Consider the following 20,645-nt stretch of genomic DNA (forward strand, 5'->3'; position numbering starts at 1 on the left):
GGGAACAAGCATTTACTAGCCACTAAGTATGTGCCAGACTTAGTCAGAACTTACACATATTCTCTCACAACCACTTTGTAAATGCTATTAAATAAGGACTAAATTTAAATAATGACTAAAATTAAAATCTTATATTACCTAAAGTGCATTGAGTCTCTGTGATGACATTTAACTCTCTAAGGTAGAGTTTCTCCTTGTGAGACAAATCTCGTCGCTCTAAATCTCCAGAAAAAAAAAAAACGCTATTAAAAAATTGTGAAATTTTATGTATTTCAAATTAACAAATGCGTAATAAAAACTTCCAAGAAAACCTTTTCAAATAAATGTTTTTAAAAATGATTTTGTATATGATATATTGTCAAGAAACTGTGCCAACAATGAAGTAGAATCACAGAATCTGAAGAGTTTAAAGACCTTTTTAATCCAACCTACACCTGATTGAAAATCCCACTCCCACTTCTACCTGGAGGTCATCCAGTTCACACTCAAGTGAAAGGGACATACTTTTATCTCCCCAAGGCAGCCCATTCTATCTTTCAGTAAGTAATTATTAGGAAATTCTTCCTAACCTAACTGGCCTTTTAGTAACTTCTCTAATCTACTATTCCTAAGTATGCTCTCTGGGATAAAGCCAAACAAGTGATTCCTTCTCTTTATGACAACCCTTTACACATAGAAAGATAGGTATCATGTCCCTCCTATTCTTCTCTTCATTAACTTTAATATCCTCAATTCCTTCAACCATATCTTCAAGACATGATTTCAAGGCTCTTCATCATTCTAGCAAGACATCTCTGGATGCTTTCCCACATGTCAATGATGGTTTTAAGATGGGAATTTGGATACACTCCAGCAGTAGGCCAACCAGGGCAGGATATACACACAGTGGCACTATCAGGCCCAATGGTTCTCAAAGCGGTTTCTCATTAAAGGCAAAAATCAAATTCACTTTTTTGACTGCTCTACCACATTCCTGATTTATAACCTGTCAATTATTTTGTTAAATCGATGTTACTCTATCTACATTCTCCTGACTTACCAGTTTAATAATTGTCAAAACATCCAAGGCATTGGAAAAAAAGCTTAAACCACCCAGTCCAGGAAAACTCCCTGGGAATCTTCCTCTGGAGACCCCTTTTTATTCATATCAGCCCATTAACAGCTATTCTTTGAGCCCAATTAATTGAAATCATAATTAACATTTAAAACAAAAAAATACATATATGATAATCAGTTTAAGAAGGCATAGTGTATAACTGCATGAAATGATAAATTATTTTAGTCTTTTTCCAAGTTAGAGCTATATTATATTGTCAAACTTAATTCCATGCAGGCAGTGGGGAAATAATGGCAAAAATATCTGGTATCAACAACTTGTAATTTTCTTTAATTAATTTTCTTAAATGGATTTTAATTAACATTTTCTCAGAACATACAAACTGATGATGGAGGGACACACTTCAAATGTTCATTGATAGTGGTGATCAGAAACAGCCACTATCAATAAATTTAAAACTTATCATGACTCATCCTCTCATGGATAACCAAATGTTGACGGTATAAAATTTTAAAAAACCTTTATTTGCCATAGATGAGATTTGTTCTCTTAAATAAACTAGGAGCCTAAGTACCTGGATATTTGCGTTTAAAGGAGGTCACACCCAGGTATTCACTGACTTGTTCCTGAAGCATATAGTATTCTCCTGTTTCGTCAGGTGGCCATTTGTATTCTATGAGATTTTCTGCTGGAAAGTAGCTAAAACTAAGCAGAAATATGTTAAATAAAAAAAATTAGGTTTAAATAACCAACTTTTTATTACTTTTGTGAGTAAACTTTTGAAAACATTACTATTAACAAACCAAATCTGCTTGACTGTCAATGCATAAGGATAAATGAGAAGGGGAGATAAAGGAAAAGGATAGTGTCTCAAATGTTGGTCTTGAAAACACGGTCACTGTATTGATTTGTACATATACACACACACACAAAAGGAGCCAGATGTTTATTTTTTTTTTTAGCAAAACAGCAAAAATTCCCAGAACAAAATCAAAGCCAGAAAGGACACAGCTCTTACTATGTGCTCAATCATTGACCAATGCTATCTCATTTAAGCCTCCCCAACCATCCCCATCCTTAAGTACAATTATTATCCCCATTTTAAAATTAAGGGACTGGGGTGGCTAGGTGGTACAGTGGATAGAGCACCGGTCCTGGAGTCAGGAGTACCTGAGTTCAAATCCGGCCTCAGACAATTATTACCTAGCTGTGTGGCCTTGGGCAAGCCACTTAACTCCATTGCCTTGCAAAAACTAAAAAAATTAAATTAAATTAAATTAAATTAAGGGACTTGTCAGATTAAAAAAAAACCTAGTTAAGCGTACAAGGACAGATTTGAACTTGGGTCTTCCGAACTCTAGGACTAGCACTTTCTCAATTAGCCTCACTGGCCTTTCAGCTCCATTCTACATGTCTGACTTCATAACCAAAGTCAAAACTGATTAAACCCTTATGCAAGCACCTAGTTTTTCCTTCCCCCAATCAGGTGGTCAGGAAATAAGAACTTAGCTATTCATTATGGCATAAAATGGATTGAAAAAATGAAAGCATTATGGTGACGCTGGCTTGCCAAGTCCAGAAGTCAAGGATGGCATAAATTTATCAGTACTAGTCTTATTAGAATGAATCTGGAACAGACAAAAGAATAACAATCTAGTTTTCTAGGTTTATGCCAATTCTATTTTTAGGCCTATTCATTACTAATGGAAAAGAAGTCCAACACTTCACACCTGCCTTTTAGAGCATACAGAGTGACAAAGAAACAGGTTGAGAATGCAGATTCATTTAATAGATTTATTGACTATGTTAACTGTACATACAGTACTATACTAGATTCTGAAGAGTTCAGGTTTCCTGTCTCTAGGTAAACTTTTTATAGAAATGAGATATAATATTAAAAGTGAAATGGCACTTAAAGTGTTTACATGTATACATATAATACATTTATATGTGTATTGTATATATTAAACACAAATACAATATACAATATGTGTTTATGTATGTCTATTAAATTTCTTTGTGTTATACTGTCAATTCATGATTATGTGCATATTATTCACATGTGGTTTTGTATATATAAGCATATGGAGCTGCATCTGACCCTACTTCATTCATATAGGGAACTCCTTGAATGAAAACGACCTTTGCTAATGAAGATTAACAAATCAGTTGTAACTTAAAGTCTTAAAAAGCTTTCCAGGAGGGCTGAGGACCTAAAAGGAATGACTTGCCATGGGTCACACTGCTATAACATATCAAAGGAAAGATATGAACCCATTTCCTGACAAGGAAGATCTTCAATATGTAAAATATTAAAATGTTACATGTGAACACACTAACTTTTTTATATCCAATGACTCTCCATTTAAAGTAGCTAATTTGTGGGGCTATAAATTTATTTGAAAGACCATTGCTCTAAATACTTACTTACTCTTCTTTGGAATTTTCCAAAGTCAGCTCTCACAAACCAAAGAAAATCCTGTACTTTACACTTTGACCAAAAACATAACTACTTAGATTTGACTGTCCATTTATCACTCTTGATTTGAAATGATATTTGAACTTTCCAAAAATTCTAATCCATCATTCAAAGAATAAAGGTTTGTCACCAAACCATTTGTTGTTCAAAAGTATGTGCCATGGACTCTATAGGCCATTTTATACCTTATGAATGAAATAAACTAAACAACAATTAATTGTACAAAATAACTTGTATAATTTGCTCCAGTTCAACAAACTTTTAACATGTATAAACTGTCTTCTGTTGTTTGCTTGGCTATTTATGATGAAAAAAATACAATATCAGGTAAGGTATAATGAGAGGAAAGGGGCAATTCTAAGAACATTTGAAGACAGAAAGAACATTGTCAGCAGATGGGAGTTGGGGTGGGAGGAGTGGAAAATAAAGACAACAGAGGTCAGAGAAAGTTGGACTCTAAAAAAGCATAATGATTTTGACAAGTTGAGATGTGCAGGAAGTAGATTACAGGCATAAGAAAAGTGTTTATAACTGTATGGGAACAGAAGGTAGAATAAGATTTGGATATTTATCAAGGTTAGTGTCAAAAACACCTGGGGCAGCTAGGTGGCATAGTGGATAGAGCACTGGTCCTGAGTCAGAAGTACTTGGGTTCAAATCCAATCTCAGACACTTAATAATTACCTAGCTGTGTGGCCTTGGGCAAGCTACTTAACCCCATTGCCTTGCAAATACTTAAAAAAAAAATCTGGGAAAAAAAGCTAAGTAATTTTTATTCTGATATATAAGATCATGTGAAGCTACTAAAGAACAATATTTTAGAAGCACCAAAATAAAGGTAAAGGAAAATGAGGCAGGAATACATGATAAAGAGACATGATAAGAGCCAATTATAGTGAAGTACATGCAGCAGTCCAGCTGCACTTTCAAATTCAAAAATAACTCCTCAAATCAAATTTTAGAACAGCAGAGCTAACAACATGACACAGAGTGATAAATTTCCAGTATAAAGATACCTTAGGAGAAGCAAGAAAGGTCTGTGACATCTGGGAACTAGTCCAAAAGACAGCAACAGAACCATCAGGGGATCTGTGGTAGCACCAGGGGCAGCTTCATCTCTTTCCAACAAGTCAGAAAGAGATTCCAGGGAACCCTTTGCTGGGACTGGGTGAAAGTGGCACTCATTGGTCACTATGGCCCATATGCAGTTTGGGGTTGCAGTTCCAGGTGGATCATAGGGGTTATGGTCGCAGTTCCAGGGCAGAAAAACATTAGCAGTTGAAGGATAGGAGGAAACCTGGCTACAGTTCCAGACCAAGAGGAATGCTAGTACTTCAGACTACATGGGAGCAGGGATCCTTCCTGAACACAGACTCTGACAGTAGAAATCTGGATCACCCCACTGTAGAAATATCAAAAATTTGTAACCTCCTGGAACTAGCTTTGAAAACAGCAGAACAAAAAGGCCTGAAGTTTGGTATAGCAGCTCTCCGCCACCAACCCATCTTTAATGAGCAAAGCCCAGCTTTAATATGAAGTTCAAATGAGTAAACAAAACAATAAGCACTTTACCATAAAAATGTACTACCATGGCAAGGAAGACCAAGACATAAATTTAGAGTAAGACAACAACATGAAAATAGCTACATGCAAATCCTCAAAGAAAAATGCTGATTGGACCCAAGTCTAACAAGAACTCCTCTAAAGGAGTTAAAGAAAGACACAGGAGTGGTCGGGGAAAAAAATTGGAGAAAGAAATGAGAATGATTTTTTTCATCATAAATAGCCAAGCAAACAGCAGAAGACGGTTTATACAAATTAAGTTTGTTGAACTGGAACAAATACAGCTTGGTGAAAGAGGCGCGCACGCGTGCGCGCGCACGCACACACACACACACACACACACACACACACACACTCACTCTTGAATAAAATATGCCTTAAAAAGCACAACTGTCCTAATGTCCAAAGAGACATAAAAATACACTGAAAGTACTCCTTATAAAGCAGGATAGGCCAAATAGAAAAAAGTATAAAAATTCACTGACAAAAAAGAACTCCTTAAAAATAGAATTGGTCAAATGGAAAAAAGTACAAAAATTCACTGAAGAAAATAATTCTTCAAAAATTAGAACTGGTTGGGGCGGCTAGGTGGCGCAGTAGATAAAGCACTGGCCCTAGAGTCAGGAGTACCTGGGTTCAAATCCGGTCTCAGATACTAAAATAATTACCTAGCTGTGTGGCCTTGGGCAAGCCTTAACCCCATTTGCCTTGCAAAAACTTAAAAAAAAAAAAGAATTGGTCAAAGGAAGCTAATGACTCTATGACTCTATAAGGCATAAAGAAAACAATAAAACAAAATGAAAAGAATGAAAAAATAGAGAAATACCTAACTGATAAAACAACTAACCTGGGAACTAGATCCAGGAGAGAGAATTTAAGAGTTCTTTGTAGTTAAGTGGTACAGTAGATACAGCACCAGGCCTGGAAACAAGAGGATCTGAGTTCAAATACAGACTCAGACACATTATTGCTATGTGACCCTGGCTAAGTCACTTAATCCCAATTGCTTTGAGAAAAAAAAAATACTGGACTACCTGTGAGAGTCATGATAAAAAAAAACACTCTAGACTTCATCTTTCAAGAAATTATTAAGGACCACTACCCTGATAGCTTAGATCCAGAGTAATATATAATCCAAAATAGAAAATGAAAAAATTCACTGATTACTAACCTTTAAGAGATCACAAAATGAAAACTCCCAATTACAGCCAAATTCAAGGGTTCTCATGTTATGTAAAAAATATTGCAAGTAGCCAGAAAGGAACAATTCAAATATGGAGGAGCCACTGTGAGGGATCATACAAGATATAGCAGTTTCCACTTTAAAGAAGCAAAGGATTTGGAATATGCTATTTCAAAAGACAAAGGAGTTAAGATTATAGCCAAGAATAAACTACCCAGTGAAACTGAGTTTTTTTTCATGGGGGGGGGGGGGGCCACGGGACATTTAATGAAATATAATTTCTTGATGAAAAGAGTAGACCTGAATAGAAATTCTGACTTTCAAAGACCCAAGAGAAACATAAATAAACATGAAAGAGTAATCATAAAGAGACTCAAAACTGTTTATACTCCAACATGGGAAGATAATACATGTAATTATTAAGGCAATTAAAAGGACTCTTCATAGAGAGGACATGAGTATGAATCAAAGAAGAGAAAGAGAAGGGGGAAATAAATGGGAAAATATTTCTCACTAACAGACAAAAGAAGAGCTTTTACAGTGTAGAGGAAAATAAGGGGTGTGGCAGGCAACGCCTAACCCTCACTCTCATAGGAATTGGTTTAAAAAGGGAAGATCTTGTCCAATAGGTAAATAGGAGGGGAAGGGGTTAAAAGATATTGGGGGCTAGGGGATGGGAAAGTTATAAAATAGAAAATTAAGCGAAACAAAACAGACTTTGAGGAGGGACAAGATAAAGAGAAGGATAAACAGAAAAAATATGGTGGAGGGAAATATAATTATAAATGTAAATGGGATGAGTTCACTCATATAATGAAAGTGGATAGCAAAATGAATTAGGAGACAGAATCCAACAATATGTTACTTAAAAGAGTCAAACTTAAAACATAAAGACACGCAGAGTTAAAATAATAAGCTGGACCAGAATCTATTATGCTTAAGTTGAAGTGAAAAAGGCAGGGGTAGCAATCATGATTTCAAACAAAGCAAAAGCAAAAATAGACCTAAGTAAAAGAGATAATCAAGGAAACTATATTTGCTAAATTACCACAAATAATGAAGTTATATTAAAAAAATTATAGCAAGTTTCTCTGATAAACAAATTTCATTTCTCAAATATATAGGGAACTGACTGAGTCAAGGTTATAAAAATAAGTGCAATTCCTCAATAAATTGTAAAGGGGTATAAAGGGACAGTTTTCAGAAGAAGTTGAAGCTATCTATAATCATATGAAAAAATGTTCTAAATTGCTGTTACTTAGAAAAATGAAAATTAAAACAATGCTGAAGTCCCACCTTAAACTTATCAGAAATGATAAATATTGGAGGGGATGAGCAAAAAAAAACCCAAAACAATAAAGTGATGAAGTGGAGTTGTAAATTGATTTGACCATTCTGGAGAACAATTTGGAAACTATGTTTAAATGGTTATAAAACTATGTATACCCTTTGACCTTCTATCACTATTAGAACTGTACACTGAAGAGATCAAAGAACAAGGAAAAGGACCTATATGTACAAATTCATAGCAGTTCTTTTCTGTAGGTACAAAGAGGGGATGCTCACCAATCAGGGAATGGCTAGACAAGTTGTGGCATATCACTGCAATGTAGCATTTCAGTGCTATGAAATGACGAGGGGAATGATTTCAGAAAAAAATGTTAAAATTTATATGAACTGATGCAAAATGAAGTGAGAAGAACCAAGTGATCACTGTAAACAATAATAGCAATATGCTAATAAATATTTGGCTACTGTGATCAATACAATGATCCAAGACAATTCCAAAGGATTCCGGGTGAAAAAATTGCTATCTACACCTCCAGAGAGAGATTACTGATAAACTGAGTGCAAACTTTAGTACAATATTCTTGCTTTATCTTTTTTTTGTGATATGGTTAATATGCTAATGTTTTACGTAATTTCACACATATAACTCCTATCATCCTGTTTTTTTCTCCATGAATAAGGAAAGGGTAGAAGGGAGGGAATTTAGAACTCAAAATTTAAAAAGGAAAGAACGTTAAAAGTAAATTTTTAAGAGACCTTGTAATGACCAAGACTAGACTCAGAAGAAAACACAACACTTCCCTCTTCACTGCAGGAAGGGGGAGATGATAGATGTACAACATTTCATGCTGTCAGGAGAGGTCAACAGGTGGTTAGTTTTGCAGAATTATCCTCTTTCTTTTTTTCATATTTTTTACAAAACATCCAAGACTATACAATAAAGATAACATATTTGGAAGTGAACATTATATAAAAATAAAAGACATCAACAAAGCAAAGTTAATAAACAGAAGCTACTCAACAATAATTCAAATAAGAGATAATAAGGACTTGGACTAAAGTGGTAGCTATGAAGGTGGTAAAGAAGGAATGCTATAAAGACCGTGAGAGAGAATTGACAGGATGTGACAACCAGGCAAGGCATGAAATGAAGGTAGGGAAACAAATGCTATAGCATTTGTTCCAGTCCAGAGATAACATAAAAATATTTTGAAAAAAATAATTCTATCAGGGTGAAATATAATTTTCATTTTTCATGATGGGAATAAATCTGGCATGAATTTTTAAGTGTTAGATGTGTAAACTTAGGACATCATGATAATGTCTTATGAAGACAGAAATTTTGAAGTGTGACTGAATTCTATACCAGTATAAAATCTTGAGCCCCAGTTAATAAACCAGTGAAACTATCTTTCAAAGTCCTTACTCTTTAATCTTTCAGTTCCCACCAGAGCAGTCTCCTTACAGTCTTATTCCTACTCTATAGGTATCAAAGCATTCTGGACCAAGGATCCTGAGACACTTCTGTTCATGTTTACTCACTATTAGAAGGTTGATCTCAATGACCTTTCTAGCTTTCAATCTATGATTCAAAAAATTACTTTGTGGAAAATACTTGCATTTCTTCTTAACTAGACCACATCCCTCATCTTTGGATTCAAGAGGAGACTATTCTTCTAAGAAACCTTTCCCAATTAAACCTGACTCCACAATAACAATATTCAATCAACAAGCAAGAGACTGTGAAGACAATGGGAATACAAAGACAAAAATGATATAGTTCATGTCCTCAAGAAAGCCTGCTTACTGCTTGGAGGGTGTGGTGAGAATATGCACACATAAGACAGTATAAAATGAATGCAAAATAAATATAATTTGGGAAGAGGGCAGGTAATAACAATTGGGAGAATGAAAAATTTTTTTTGGTCAAAAATATAAGGAAGTATTGGAACTGAACCTTGAATGAAGAGAGGAATTCTAAGAGGTATAAAGAATGTATTCCAGACATGTGCAAATGCAGGTGAGACTGAAGAATATATCAAGGGGAGAAATGAGAAATCAGTCTGAAGAATATGTAGGTCAGACTGTGAAAGATTTCAAATGCCAAAAGGTATTTTGTCATTCAGCTTAGAAACATTAAGGCACCCCTGAAACTTCTTGAGCAAGAAAGGCAGTTACAAGGGCAGGCCTCTGATTTAGAAATATCAGCTTGGTACCTATTAGGAAGATGGACTTGTCAAAGACAAATTCTAGGCAAATGGATCAGTCAATAGGCTGAATAATAATGATAATAATGATAATAATAATAGTAGCAGTAGTAGTAAAGTCCAGGAATACTGGGATCAGCTGTTATGTAATAGACTTCATTTTGACTACTACATGTTAAATAAACTTTCTCAGGGGTTATCACTGATAATCAACTCTTCTAAGGTTGCATTCACGAGTCCAAAACTCAAATCAAGTAAACATAATATATTAATGAAGAATTATGAAAAATTGTGGCTCTGTTTAACTAGAGTGCAATCTCAGGCAAATCATTTTACTTCTCTCTGTGAGATCCAGGCCAAAATAAAAGAGATGAGAAGGTCCTCCAAACAGAATCACAACTGCAACTTTTTTTGAGCTAGAAAGGCTCAGAGCAATCATCTAGTCTAAGTAGCACCTGACCAAGAACTCCTTTAACGCTCCCTCTTAACAGGTGGTTAGGCAGCCTTTAATGAAGACCTTAAATGAGGGAAAATTCTTACCTTCCAAGGGGGGCCATTCCCCTTTTTGGAAAGGTCTAAATGTTAGAAGATTTTTTTGCCTTACACTAAAGCCTGAATCTATCCTTCTGAAACCTACAGATCCTTTGGTCTAAATTCTTTTACCTTTCAAATGTTTTAAGACCATAATGATGAAATGCATTCACAATTTCTTTCTGAAGAAAAAATGGGACATTAAATTGATTAAAGAAGCCAAAAGATATTTCAAGAGAAAGAACAGGAGAGGAAGAGCAGTATTCAGCTCAATATGGATACTTAATGTTTACTGAATGAAACAGAATATGTGCAAAGGATAGTTAAGAGACCAACCAAACTAAAACCATAAATACAGACTAAGAAATCTGTGAGAAACAGAAACAGAATATTATGATTATTAGCTAACTGACTAATTCAGAGAGACTAAAACAGAAGCATAGGAAAACACAAAACACCATTAAAATATCATTATATAATAAAATGTCAATACCCAAGGTCCTGACTTGAAGTTTCACAACTCCGAGAGCTGTCTCCTGAGCCCATTCGCCTCCTTTTAGATGGCTGGGTGCCATCATTGGAATTTTCTTCAGTATCATCCTATAATTTAAGATTTAAGAAAGGGAAAAGAGTAAACAAAGGACTTTATGACTGAGGGCATTCTAACAGATATTTTCTTTTGTGTTTGATAATTGCCCATCTCTGACTTGAGTTTACCCCCTAACTTTTGAATTCTAATAGTTTCTCAGCATAAAAATCAATAACTGATTTCCTGATTGATGGTTACTGGCTAGCTTAAGAACATGAAAACTGATACATGTTGGATACATATATATTTTATATGTAAGTTATTCCCTTCATAGATTTTCTTCAATGAATGGTACTCTTTGCACAAGTACTTAACATATTATAAAATAGAGGAAACCTGGGTCAGAACAGGACAAAGAAGAATAAACAGGTTTGGGATTTGCAAGCCTAAACCAGATAGAATATGTAGGTCTTTCACTATTACTTCAAAGTTGAAATAATTTTTGATTGTTCTTTTATGTTATTCAAGCCTCTTCCTTCCATTAGGATGCTATATAATCAATCTGTTTAAACATCTCACATATTTATCTGTCTTGTGCAGCATTACAGTCATTAGTTTACATTGTACTTAGCCAGGAGGTTGTAAAGTCCAGGAACACTGGGATCATATTTTATTTGATCTCCCCAACACCTAAAACTGTTCTGGGAATATAGTATAATGCCCCAGGAGCTGGCAATGGATCTAATAAATGTTAAAGTACTTAGCAAATGTCAGTAATTTGAGCCTGTTGAACTGAAAAGCTGAGTGGTAAAATAATTTCCATAAGCATTACCTTCTTGTTCACCAACACCAATAGCAGTATAAAAAAATTCATGGAAAACAAATAATTTTTTGTTAACTAAGAACAACGGGTTCATTCACTACAAACAGGATACTGGGAACTGGAACATTAAGAGGGGCTTTAAGAGTGATGAAGGAAAGAAATCTTCCTTAGGAAGAGCTAGAATAAATCATAAAAACAAATATACGTGATATATAAACCTATAAGCAATACACAAATACAATTATGTTTCTAATTGAGTTCATGGTACTAACAGGATATGAGACCAAAAGAAATTAAAAAGAAAATCTCATGTGTTACTTCTAGAGTAGTGTGAAAAATCCAACAGGCAGTTTGTGATACAGAACTCAGTTCCAGAGAAAAGATTGGTAAATCTGAGAGTCATCTCTCTATAGATGATACTTAAACCCACTAGAGCTGATAAAGTCACCAAGAAAAGATTTAAGAATAGAATCCAGAATGGAACTTGGGTGGAAAAAAGGAGGGGAAAGGAGGAGATACTAATGATGGGGATACTAATGATGATTCAGCAAATGGATAGTGATGAAGACAGAATGATCGAATGGGTAGGAGAAATAAGAACAATATGAAAACCCAGAAACAATATACATTAGGAGGCAATGAGTCAATAAAGTCAAGTGACATTGGAAACTTTGGAAAGAGCAGTTTCAGTTAAGCCATGAAGTCAAATTAAAACAAATGGAGAAGTGAGAGGAAAGGAAGCAAAGGCAACAAGTATACAACTTTTTCTAGGAATTTAGCCATTCAAGTTTATTGAATCAAGGAGTGAAATGGTCAGACTTGCCCTATATGGACTGGAGAGGAAGAGTCTTGAGGCAGACAGAACAATTAGGAAGCTGGCTGCTGCAATGGTCCAAGCCAGGGGTAATGAGGACTAGAATAGGATAATACCCATGTAAACTTTCAGAAAGGAAAAGATGAGAAATGTTATTTTTTTGGTAGTAGAACCTACCAGAATTTCCAAGGCTTAGCAACTGATTAGCTATGGAAAGAGTCAAGGATATGTACCAGATTGTGAACCTGATAAATGGAGAGATGCTAATGGCCTTCAGGTGAGCTTGGAAGGACAGATAAAAATGTTCTCTTTTGGACCTACTGAATTTGAGTTTCCCAAGGAGTTTGATGAGTAATAATTATCAAAACGTTTTAAAATAAAGACCTCTGAAAAGTTGTTGATTCTCAATTAGAAAGTTGCTAATTTAAATGTTGTAATTAGTACCAAATTTTAGATACCATATTTTCTTGAAAATCACACAAGGCTGAACTAAAGTATCCTGAGTGAATTTATCTTCATCTGAATCAAAAGGAATGGCCAAAAGAAGAGAAGGCTTTTATCTGTGCTTCAAGCTCAAAAAGCCATCGATTCATTAGTGTAGGCACTTTATTACTGAGGATCATAACCCCCCCTTCATGCCTTAATGTATATTCTGCATGAGCTGCTTGTGCTCATGATAATTCATCAACTAGTGGCCAAACTTCCTGTGTTAAGCCTCTACAAATTTAACTAGGCAGTTTCCTGAATAACACATGCACATACAATTTGTGGTGTGACAAAAGCTTTCTAGATTAGAACAACTTGCCAAGGCTTGTACTTACTATTGTGGCACACTTTTAGAAGAGAGGATCATTGCCACACCACAACATGGTATCAGAAAATAACTTTAATGGAAAGAAATACATAATAATAAACAAGCTGAATAGCAAAAATATATTTTTAAATAACCCTAACTGTAAAGCCCTTCAAAGAAGTCCTATGCCACCTCATCATAATCCTAGGCTCTCAGATGCAATGCCATTAGGATCCAAAGTTTGGCAGAGTCTACAAAGCTGGCAAAGTCTTGGGTAAATCTATTAGAATAATTACATGTCTAAATTTAAAAAGCCATAATGAGATTTGGCCACCAAGAATTTTTTTTTGTCTTAAGGACAATAGGCAGACACCTCCCCAATGATGCATAGCCTCTTTCTACCTTCACAGAATGCCACAGAACGTACCTGGGCCAAATTGTATATGAACAAGAATTCCCTCTACAGTACACTCAGCAAATTATTAGTCTTTGCTGTAAGACTTCAAGTGAAGGGGAAGTCATGATCTCCCAAAGCAGTCTACCTTACCCACATAGTGATGCTGAAAAAGTGGTGGAAGAGAGAAAATAGTGCTAAGGATAACAGTCACCAGGCAAGCTACAGTCATAAATTTAACTGCAGGTAACCAGGAAGTGATACCTAATGCAACAGATCACTTGAAGCCTAAGAGCTGAGATAAGCAATTGCTTTAATAACAACATATTTAGAGACTGCACAAGCCTGCTGCTCAATCCACAGAAAGGTGCTTAAATACTCCTTGCCAAAAGGGCTCACAGCTAAGTTTGACATCAATTTACTTGGAGGTAAAATTAACTAAATCTGTTCCTGGTTTACAACAACCCTTTTTAGTGGCATGAGATTCAGAAGGTTAATTCAAGATACTGTGAATCTACTACCTTCTTGGTCTACAATGGTTCAAAGACCTGTCAACCCTATTGAATAACTGATCATATCCATACTGAGATTTTCAGTATAAGTGAAAAAAGATATAAAGAAACTAAATGGAAGAATGAGTCACAGGTAAAACAAATACATAAAGGAGTATGAAGAACTGAATTCATTGTACAGATAAAAGTCAAAAAGAAACATTTCACAGAATACCTGATCCCTTGCTCTGCAACATCTTATTTGTCCTTTCTTGAAGAGGACCATGACATCAGGCAAGTGAGAGGAGGTCAAGACTTGTAGTGAGGGAGGGCTCTGCAAAGTCAGCAGCCAACCTCCAAGCAAACACATCACCAGGAAGTCAATTCCAGCCTTCCTGCCAGCATGTGTTAAAGAATGAAGCAAAAACTTCTATTAAGAACTTGAAAAGCTCCTCCAAATTAAGACAGCATTCCACTACACTTGCTAATTCAGTATAAAAGTATGTCAATGAAATAAAATTGAAAAATAGGAATTGTAATTTAGAAATTAAAAAAAAAAACCAGACATAGACAAGAATGTAAAAATGGAATAAGCAACTGGTCTATCCATGGCATTGAAAGTATCTGATGAAAATGTGCTACATACAGGTAGGCTTTCAAAGATGATCTTCCACATACAACCCCTTCCCTGATCACAAATCTGACATATAAAATGATGTAAAATCTAGCTAAAATCAGCTATGCTGATTTTCAAAAAGCATTTAATACAGCAGAGAAAAATGCAGCTTTGAAGACCTTCCTCAATCTTTTATTTATAATAAAGACTACTTCAATGATCTCATTATTGATAATTAGCAAAGTATATACAGTTCATATGCTTATCTAAGGTTTTACCAGTGTCACTTATCTTACGCAGAGCCCAAGATTTTTGCTAATGCCAAAGTTCTCCAAATATGCTTATTTATTGATATGAATATGTATCATTGCACTGTACATTATACTAATGTAGCACACCTGGAACTCCTGTTTCTACAGCACTAAGGAAAGTGTTTTCTTTGTGATATTCCTGTGATAGTTATACAAAGGATTATTATGCCATTTTACAGAGGAGAAAATCAAGTGATATACCCATAGTCACATATCTAGTGATGATCTGAATTTCAAGGCCCATCTCTCTGGGCTCTGTTTTACCATTCATACCTAGTAGAGTTCAATCATATTAATGTATGGCATAGACATGGCAAGAAGCTTACATGAAAATTTTAAGGAGTCAGTATTTCAACATACATATTTAGGACTGGCCTTGCAAATGGGACAACTATCTGGCACCAGAAATGAGAAAATGTTAGAGCATATCATATTTGGAAAGCTGAAGAGTGTTTTTTTCAATTATTTATTTTTGCATCAACTACTTTTTCCCACTGGTCTCTCACTTTTATCCCTCCCAGAAAACTCTTTCTTAAGAAGAGAAAAAATTCTACAAAACTAACCATCAGTTGAAGATGGGTAGCAGAGTGGGATAGAATACTAGATCCATTGTCAAAGAGTTGACCTCAGACATTTATTAGCTATGTGATTCTTGGAAAAGTCATTTAACCTGTCTGCCTCAGTTTCCATATCTATATAAAAGGGAAAAATAATAACTATCTCTCAAGGCTGTTGTGATGGTCAAATAAGATTACCTTCATCTAGCTGTCCTAATTTCCCACATGACTGCACTACTTTTGAGATCTGACTTCTTTACCATGTTCCCATGTCTGTTGCCTCTCCACTCCCTTCAGCTTTCTTTGTGTTCGTTTAGATTGTAGATCCTAGAAAGCTGGACTATTTTTCCTTTTTTTGTATTTGTATCTCTAGCGTAAAGCCCAAAGCCTAGCACGTTGAAGGTATTTTAATAAATGTTTATTATCCATTGAAAACTTTAAAGTGCCATATAAATAATGGCTATTAGTAGTATTTGTACATTGAAACATTCTGACTTCTAAGTAGTGTTCCAAACCCACAGTCCTCTACCACTACAAAGCAGCAGATGGAAGTATCTCCTATATAGCAGTGCTTACAATAATCACAAAGTATTTGCCAGGACAGTGAATGGCACTATCCATTAACTGCCATTTCTTCATCTTTGCTTCCCCCCCCCCCCTTTAAGAGATGGTTCTCTGAAAGGGTAAAGGATTCAGTGGGAAAAGTAATTGATATAAAAACAAACTGAATCAATAATAAGAACTTGATTAAAAAAAAAACACTGTTTACTTTTCCAAATATTAGGCCTGATCTTTTCTAGCAGATGTGGTTAAGAGTATCTCTTTAGCATCATAAAGTGTTCTCCTGATGATAAGTAACTGCAAATCACAGAACACAATGTTAGAACACTAAAAATTACAAGTAACTCAAAGGGCAATGGAGATCTTGATGGTAGTTCTGAGGTGGCTACAAAAATATTACCAAGATGTAAAAATACTATAAAAGAAATAAAGATTATAAAACTAAAAAAAGTGATAGAGGTCAGTGAAAATGGTGAAAACCAAAAGTGAGTAATAGAAGCTTTTGTGCTCTGTTCTCCTGAGATCTTAGAAGAGCCAGAAGAGTATTAGGAATGTCCAGGGCAATATGATCTGAATTAGTGAAGGAAATATTCATACCAATGAAACAGCCTTTTTAATTGGAATTCTTATACTTTGGATCCATGGTTTCAAAGTGTAAGAATTCCAATTAGAATAAAATATTTTACAAATCTACAGTGGTTTACATATATTATCCTTACTCTGAGATAACTTTAGTAGCTCAGTTATTTAAAGGTTAGCTCTCTTCTTAGAATGTGAACTCCATGAGAGCAGAATCTGTAGTTTTCCCTTTCTTTTTATCCCTAGCATTTAAATGCTTGCTTATTGTTTAACTTATATTTAAACTTGTTTACTGGGTCTCAAAATGAGTTTTAAAAAGTATTTGCTTCTCTTTCAACATTCAATCATGTCTTTTAAGCCACAAATTTTTTAACTTCTAAGATTATTATGTGTTCATTTGGATATCTTCTCAGGTTTTTCATTTAAAAATATAAAATCTATATTTTGTCCTTCATTCTTTCTCTGGCAAAATAGGAAGAACTCTGCTTTTCAAGATTGTACTTTGAAAATCCATTTAAAAAATTTAAATTATGTCATAAATATAAAAATGATTCTATAGTTTTATGTGATTTCAACTGATCACAGACTGATTTATTTTTCTGAGACTGGTAATTTTTTCATTATTTTAGTCTATATTTTCAAAAAGGGGGGCTCAATCACGCCCCTTGGCTCAAACAGTTCTGAAAAATCTACACAAAGATTTCAAAAATGAAATTACATTGCATTTACATCATAATGTAGATACAATGCAGTAGAAAGAGTGCCGTTATCTATCACTGTCACAGTTGAAGCCAGAATTCTGTCACTAGCTAGAGAGAAGTCAGAACTTCCTGAACCTTTTCTTCATTTGTAGTATTTTGTTTTTTCCTGGGGGAGAGGAAGGAACTGCATCTTTTATCTCCTTGTTGAGGGAACTTGTGGTCTGAAAACACCTTTCACTCAAATCAATCAGCACCTGTGATCCACCAGGTTACCTAGGACGCTTAAAAATTAAGCGACCCACCTAGGATCCTATGAGTGAAGTATGAGTGGGAGGTGGCTTAGGTCTTAAAGACTCAATGCTGACTCTATACTTCAACCAGGCTGAGATCATCCCTAATGTGAGGATTCTACTACTTGAACTGCCTCATTCAAGTGGTTCCGGTGTAAGGAAAATAATACATGCAAAAGTATTTTTGTAATGTTATTGTACTTAAAATGAATAATTTTAAAACGCTATTCATATTTTTAGGAACAAGTTCCATTCCAATGTGAGTAAAGGATCTCACAGAAAGGATGTGAATAAGAATCCCCTCACTTTAAAACTTTGTTTGAGGGCCGTCAAAGAAAGAAACCCTCCTAGTACTTCCAGAAGCATCTCATTTCACTTGTGCATATTTAGGTTTTTACTAGTATCACATCAAAATTTAGCCTTCTGCAAGTTCCCCTTGAAGCTTCTGCTAGTCTGGCCGGGCCAAACAGAACAAGTCGAATCCCTCCACTCATAAAGGCCTGAAAGATTCCTTTGTAAACAAAGTTCTGAAGGGAGGCCCAAGGTGTTTCCCTAATGGAAAAGGTCTCCCAAATAGGGTCGTCCTGTTCTGCTAGTTAACTCTACAAACGGCTACAAGTGGCCCTCCGATACTCCCGTGGGCCTGGGCTTTCATCCGCGTCGGAGGCTCCCAAAGTGGGGCCGGCTGGGCAGCCTTCCCCCTATCCTGCGGCCTTCTGCGGGAGTTTCGGATCTTGACATTGAACTTAAGATCCGAGTTCCCGTCCGCCGCCCGAGCGGACCCCACCGATAAAAGAAGGGAAAACAAGGCCCGGAAAAGTCCTTTCTGGGCTGGACTGTGGGGCCGAGAGGCCCTCAGGCCCGACCAGCGCGGCCCGGGCACCCGGGGGCTCCCCCAGCCGCCCGCCTTCCTCTTCCGCGTTCGCCCTCTCCCGGGCTCCTGCCAGCTCCGCTCGGGCCCGCGGCGACCCTCCCCGCCCGCGGCCGCGTCCAGGGACCCCGAGGGGCTGCGGCGGCCGTTGGGCGCTCCCCCGGGGAGCCGGCGGGCCCGAGGCCGCCCCGCTCCCGGCCCGGCTCACCTTCGGGGACTGGGCTCCGGGCGTAGCCGGGTCGCTGTCGCACAGCCGCGGGGAGAGCACGGCCCCGGGGGGGGCGGCCGCCGCCGCCATCAGCCCGAGCCCCCCGCGCCGCCGGCGCCGCCGTCGTCGCCGCCTCGTCCTGGCCGCCGCCGCCGCCGCCGCGCGGAGAGGCCGCCGCGGCGTCCGCTCCCCCGGCCCCGCCCCCTCCCCTGCCCCCTCCGCCCGCCCGCCGCCGCCGCCGCCGCCGCCGCCGCCGGGAGGCCGGCCCCGGCCCGAGCCCCGGCCGGCGCCCCCGCCGCGCGTCCCCCGGCCCGGCGCCGCCGCCGCCACCGTCACCGCCACGGTCGCCGCCAGCGCTGCCGCCGCCGCCGCCGCCGCCTCAGCGCCCGCCGCCGCCGCGCTGCTCCCGCCGCCGCCGCCGCCGCCGCCGCCAGCCGCAGAGCAGGGGAGCGGGCGCGGAATGGAGGAGATGGCGGCTCAGCCCCCTCCTCACGTCACCCCCTTCCCCTCCCACCGCGGCGCGGCGCCCCCGCCCCCTTCCCCATGGCGCCCGCGCCCCTCGCCTCGGTTTCCCCACCCCGCCCCCTCCCCGCCCGGGCGGCCCCGCCCCCTCCGACCCCGGCTCCCGCGGCTGCGGCGGCCCCGGCCCGGCCCCGGCGCGCCCCGCCCCGCCCTCGGCCCCGCCCCCGCCTGGAGGCCCCGCCCCCTCCGGCTCCCGCGGCTGCGGCAGCCCCGGCCCCGCCCTTCGGCCCCGCCCCCTCCGGTCCCGGCCCCGCCCCGCCTGGAGGCCCGGCTCCCGCGGCTGCGGCGGCCCCGCCCCCCCGGGCCCGCCCCGCCCCGGCCCCGCCCCCTCCGGCTCCCGCGGCTGCGGCTGCGGCTGCGGCGGCCCCGCCCCCCGGCCCCGCCCCGCCCCGCTTTGTGTGCAGCGCGCCCGCCTCCGCCTCCGCCTCCGCCTCCGCCTCCGCCTCTGCCTCTGTTCCCGGGAAACCTGGGGGGCAGGACTGGGGGGCCCCGGAACAGTTGGGGGCAGGTGACCGGGGGGGCCCTAAGAGCAGCCGCGCCCCAGTCACCCCAGTGCTGAGACACAAGTCTCCCTCCAGGGGATCCGACAAAAGAGACATCACAGCAGAGCCGGCGATTGGGATCCGAGAGCCCAACACAGACCTGGCCCACACATGTCATCATGTGTGTAGAGAGCTCGTGCGTGAATGGGGCTGCGCGCGCGCGCGTGTGTGTGTGTGTGTGTGTGTGTGTGTGTGTGTGGCGCATGTGGGAGCTCCTGCCAATCACCCCAGCCTGGGACTGGGCAGGACAGGGATAGAAATCAGCGTCTTTGTGTGTGTGTGTGTGTGTGTATGCATGCGTGGTGCATGCGTGCCCGCGTGAGTACGTGGGGTATGAGTATATTTGATATGTGTGTGTGTTCCAACCAATCATCCCAGATTGGGAGAGATGACATAGAAATTGTGTGTGTGTGTACCAACCAATCACCCCAGATTGGAATAAGAGATCAATATCTCTATTGTTAGATGTGTGTGTATAGGCATCTATTTGAACAGTTGGAGTATGTGTATATATGGTGTGTTTGTTGTGTGTGTGTGTGTTTGGAAAAGACCACAGAGGTGATGCCACGGAGAAGCACATAAATTGGATCTGAATGAGGGGGGGCCACTGTGATAAATCTCCAACCTTTGTGTGCAGCGCGCCCGCCTCCGCCTCGTCCTCTGTTCCCGGGAAACCTGGGGGGCAGAGAGGGCTACGGACAGCCAGGGGCAGGACTGGGGGGCCCTGGAACAG

General features: G+C 39.3%; 1 protein-coding gene across 5 annotated transcripts in view; it reads right to left on the reverse strand.

Moving 5' to 3' along the window:
- PHF10 (PHD finger protein 10) overlaps positions 1–18,995 on the reverse strand; it is a 31,074-nt gene extending 12,079 nt beyond the window's left edge. Inside the window, exons 1-4 of one of the 5 annotated variants that reach the window (XM_074188092.1) lie at positions 18,849–18,995; positions 10,804–10,910; positions 1,632–1,762; positions 139–216 (exon numbers count right to left, since the gene is read on the reverse strand). In XM_074188092.1, coding sequence (XP_074044193.1) covers positions 139–216; positions 1,632–1,762; positions 10,804–10,910; positions 18,849–18,938 — 406 coding nt within the window. In that variant the 5' untranslated portion in view covers positions 18,939–18,995. Of the gene's footprint in view, positions 1–138; positions 223–1,631; positions 1,763–10,803; positions 10,911–14,389; positions 18,605–18,848 lie in introns of those variants that run through there. The other 4 variants (XM_074188091.1, XM_074188090.1, XM_074188089.1 and 1 more) reach the window with 4 other exon arrangements.
- Between the last annotated feature and the right edge of the window lie 1,650 nt (positions 18,996–20,645).

This window comes from Macrotis lagotis, chromosome 5 (assembly GCF_037893015.1).
Source record: "Macrotis lagotis isolate mMagLag1 chromosome 5, bilby.v1.9.chrom.fasta, whole genome shotgun sequence".
NCBI classification, from domain to species: Eukaryota; Metazoa; Chordata; class Mammalia; order Peramelemorphia; family Peramelidae; genus Macrotis; species Macrotis lagotis.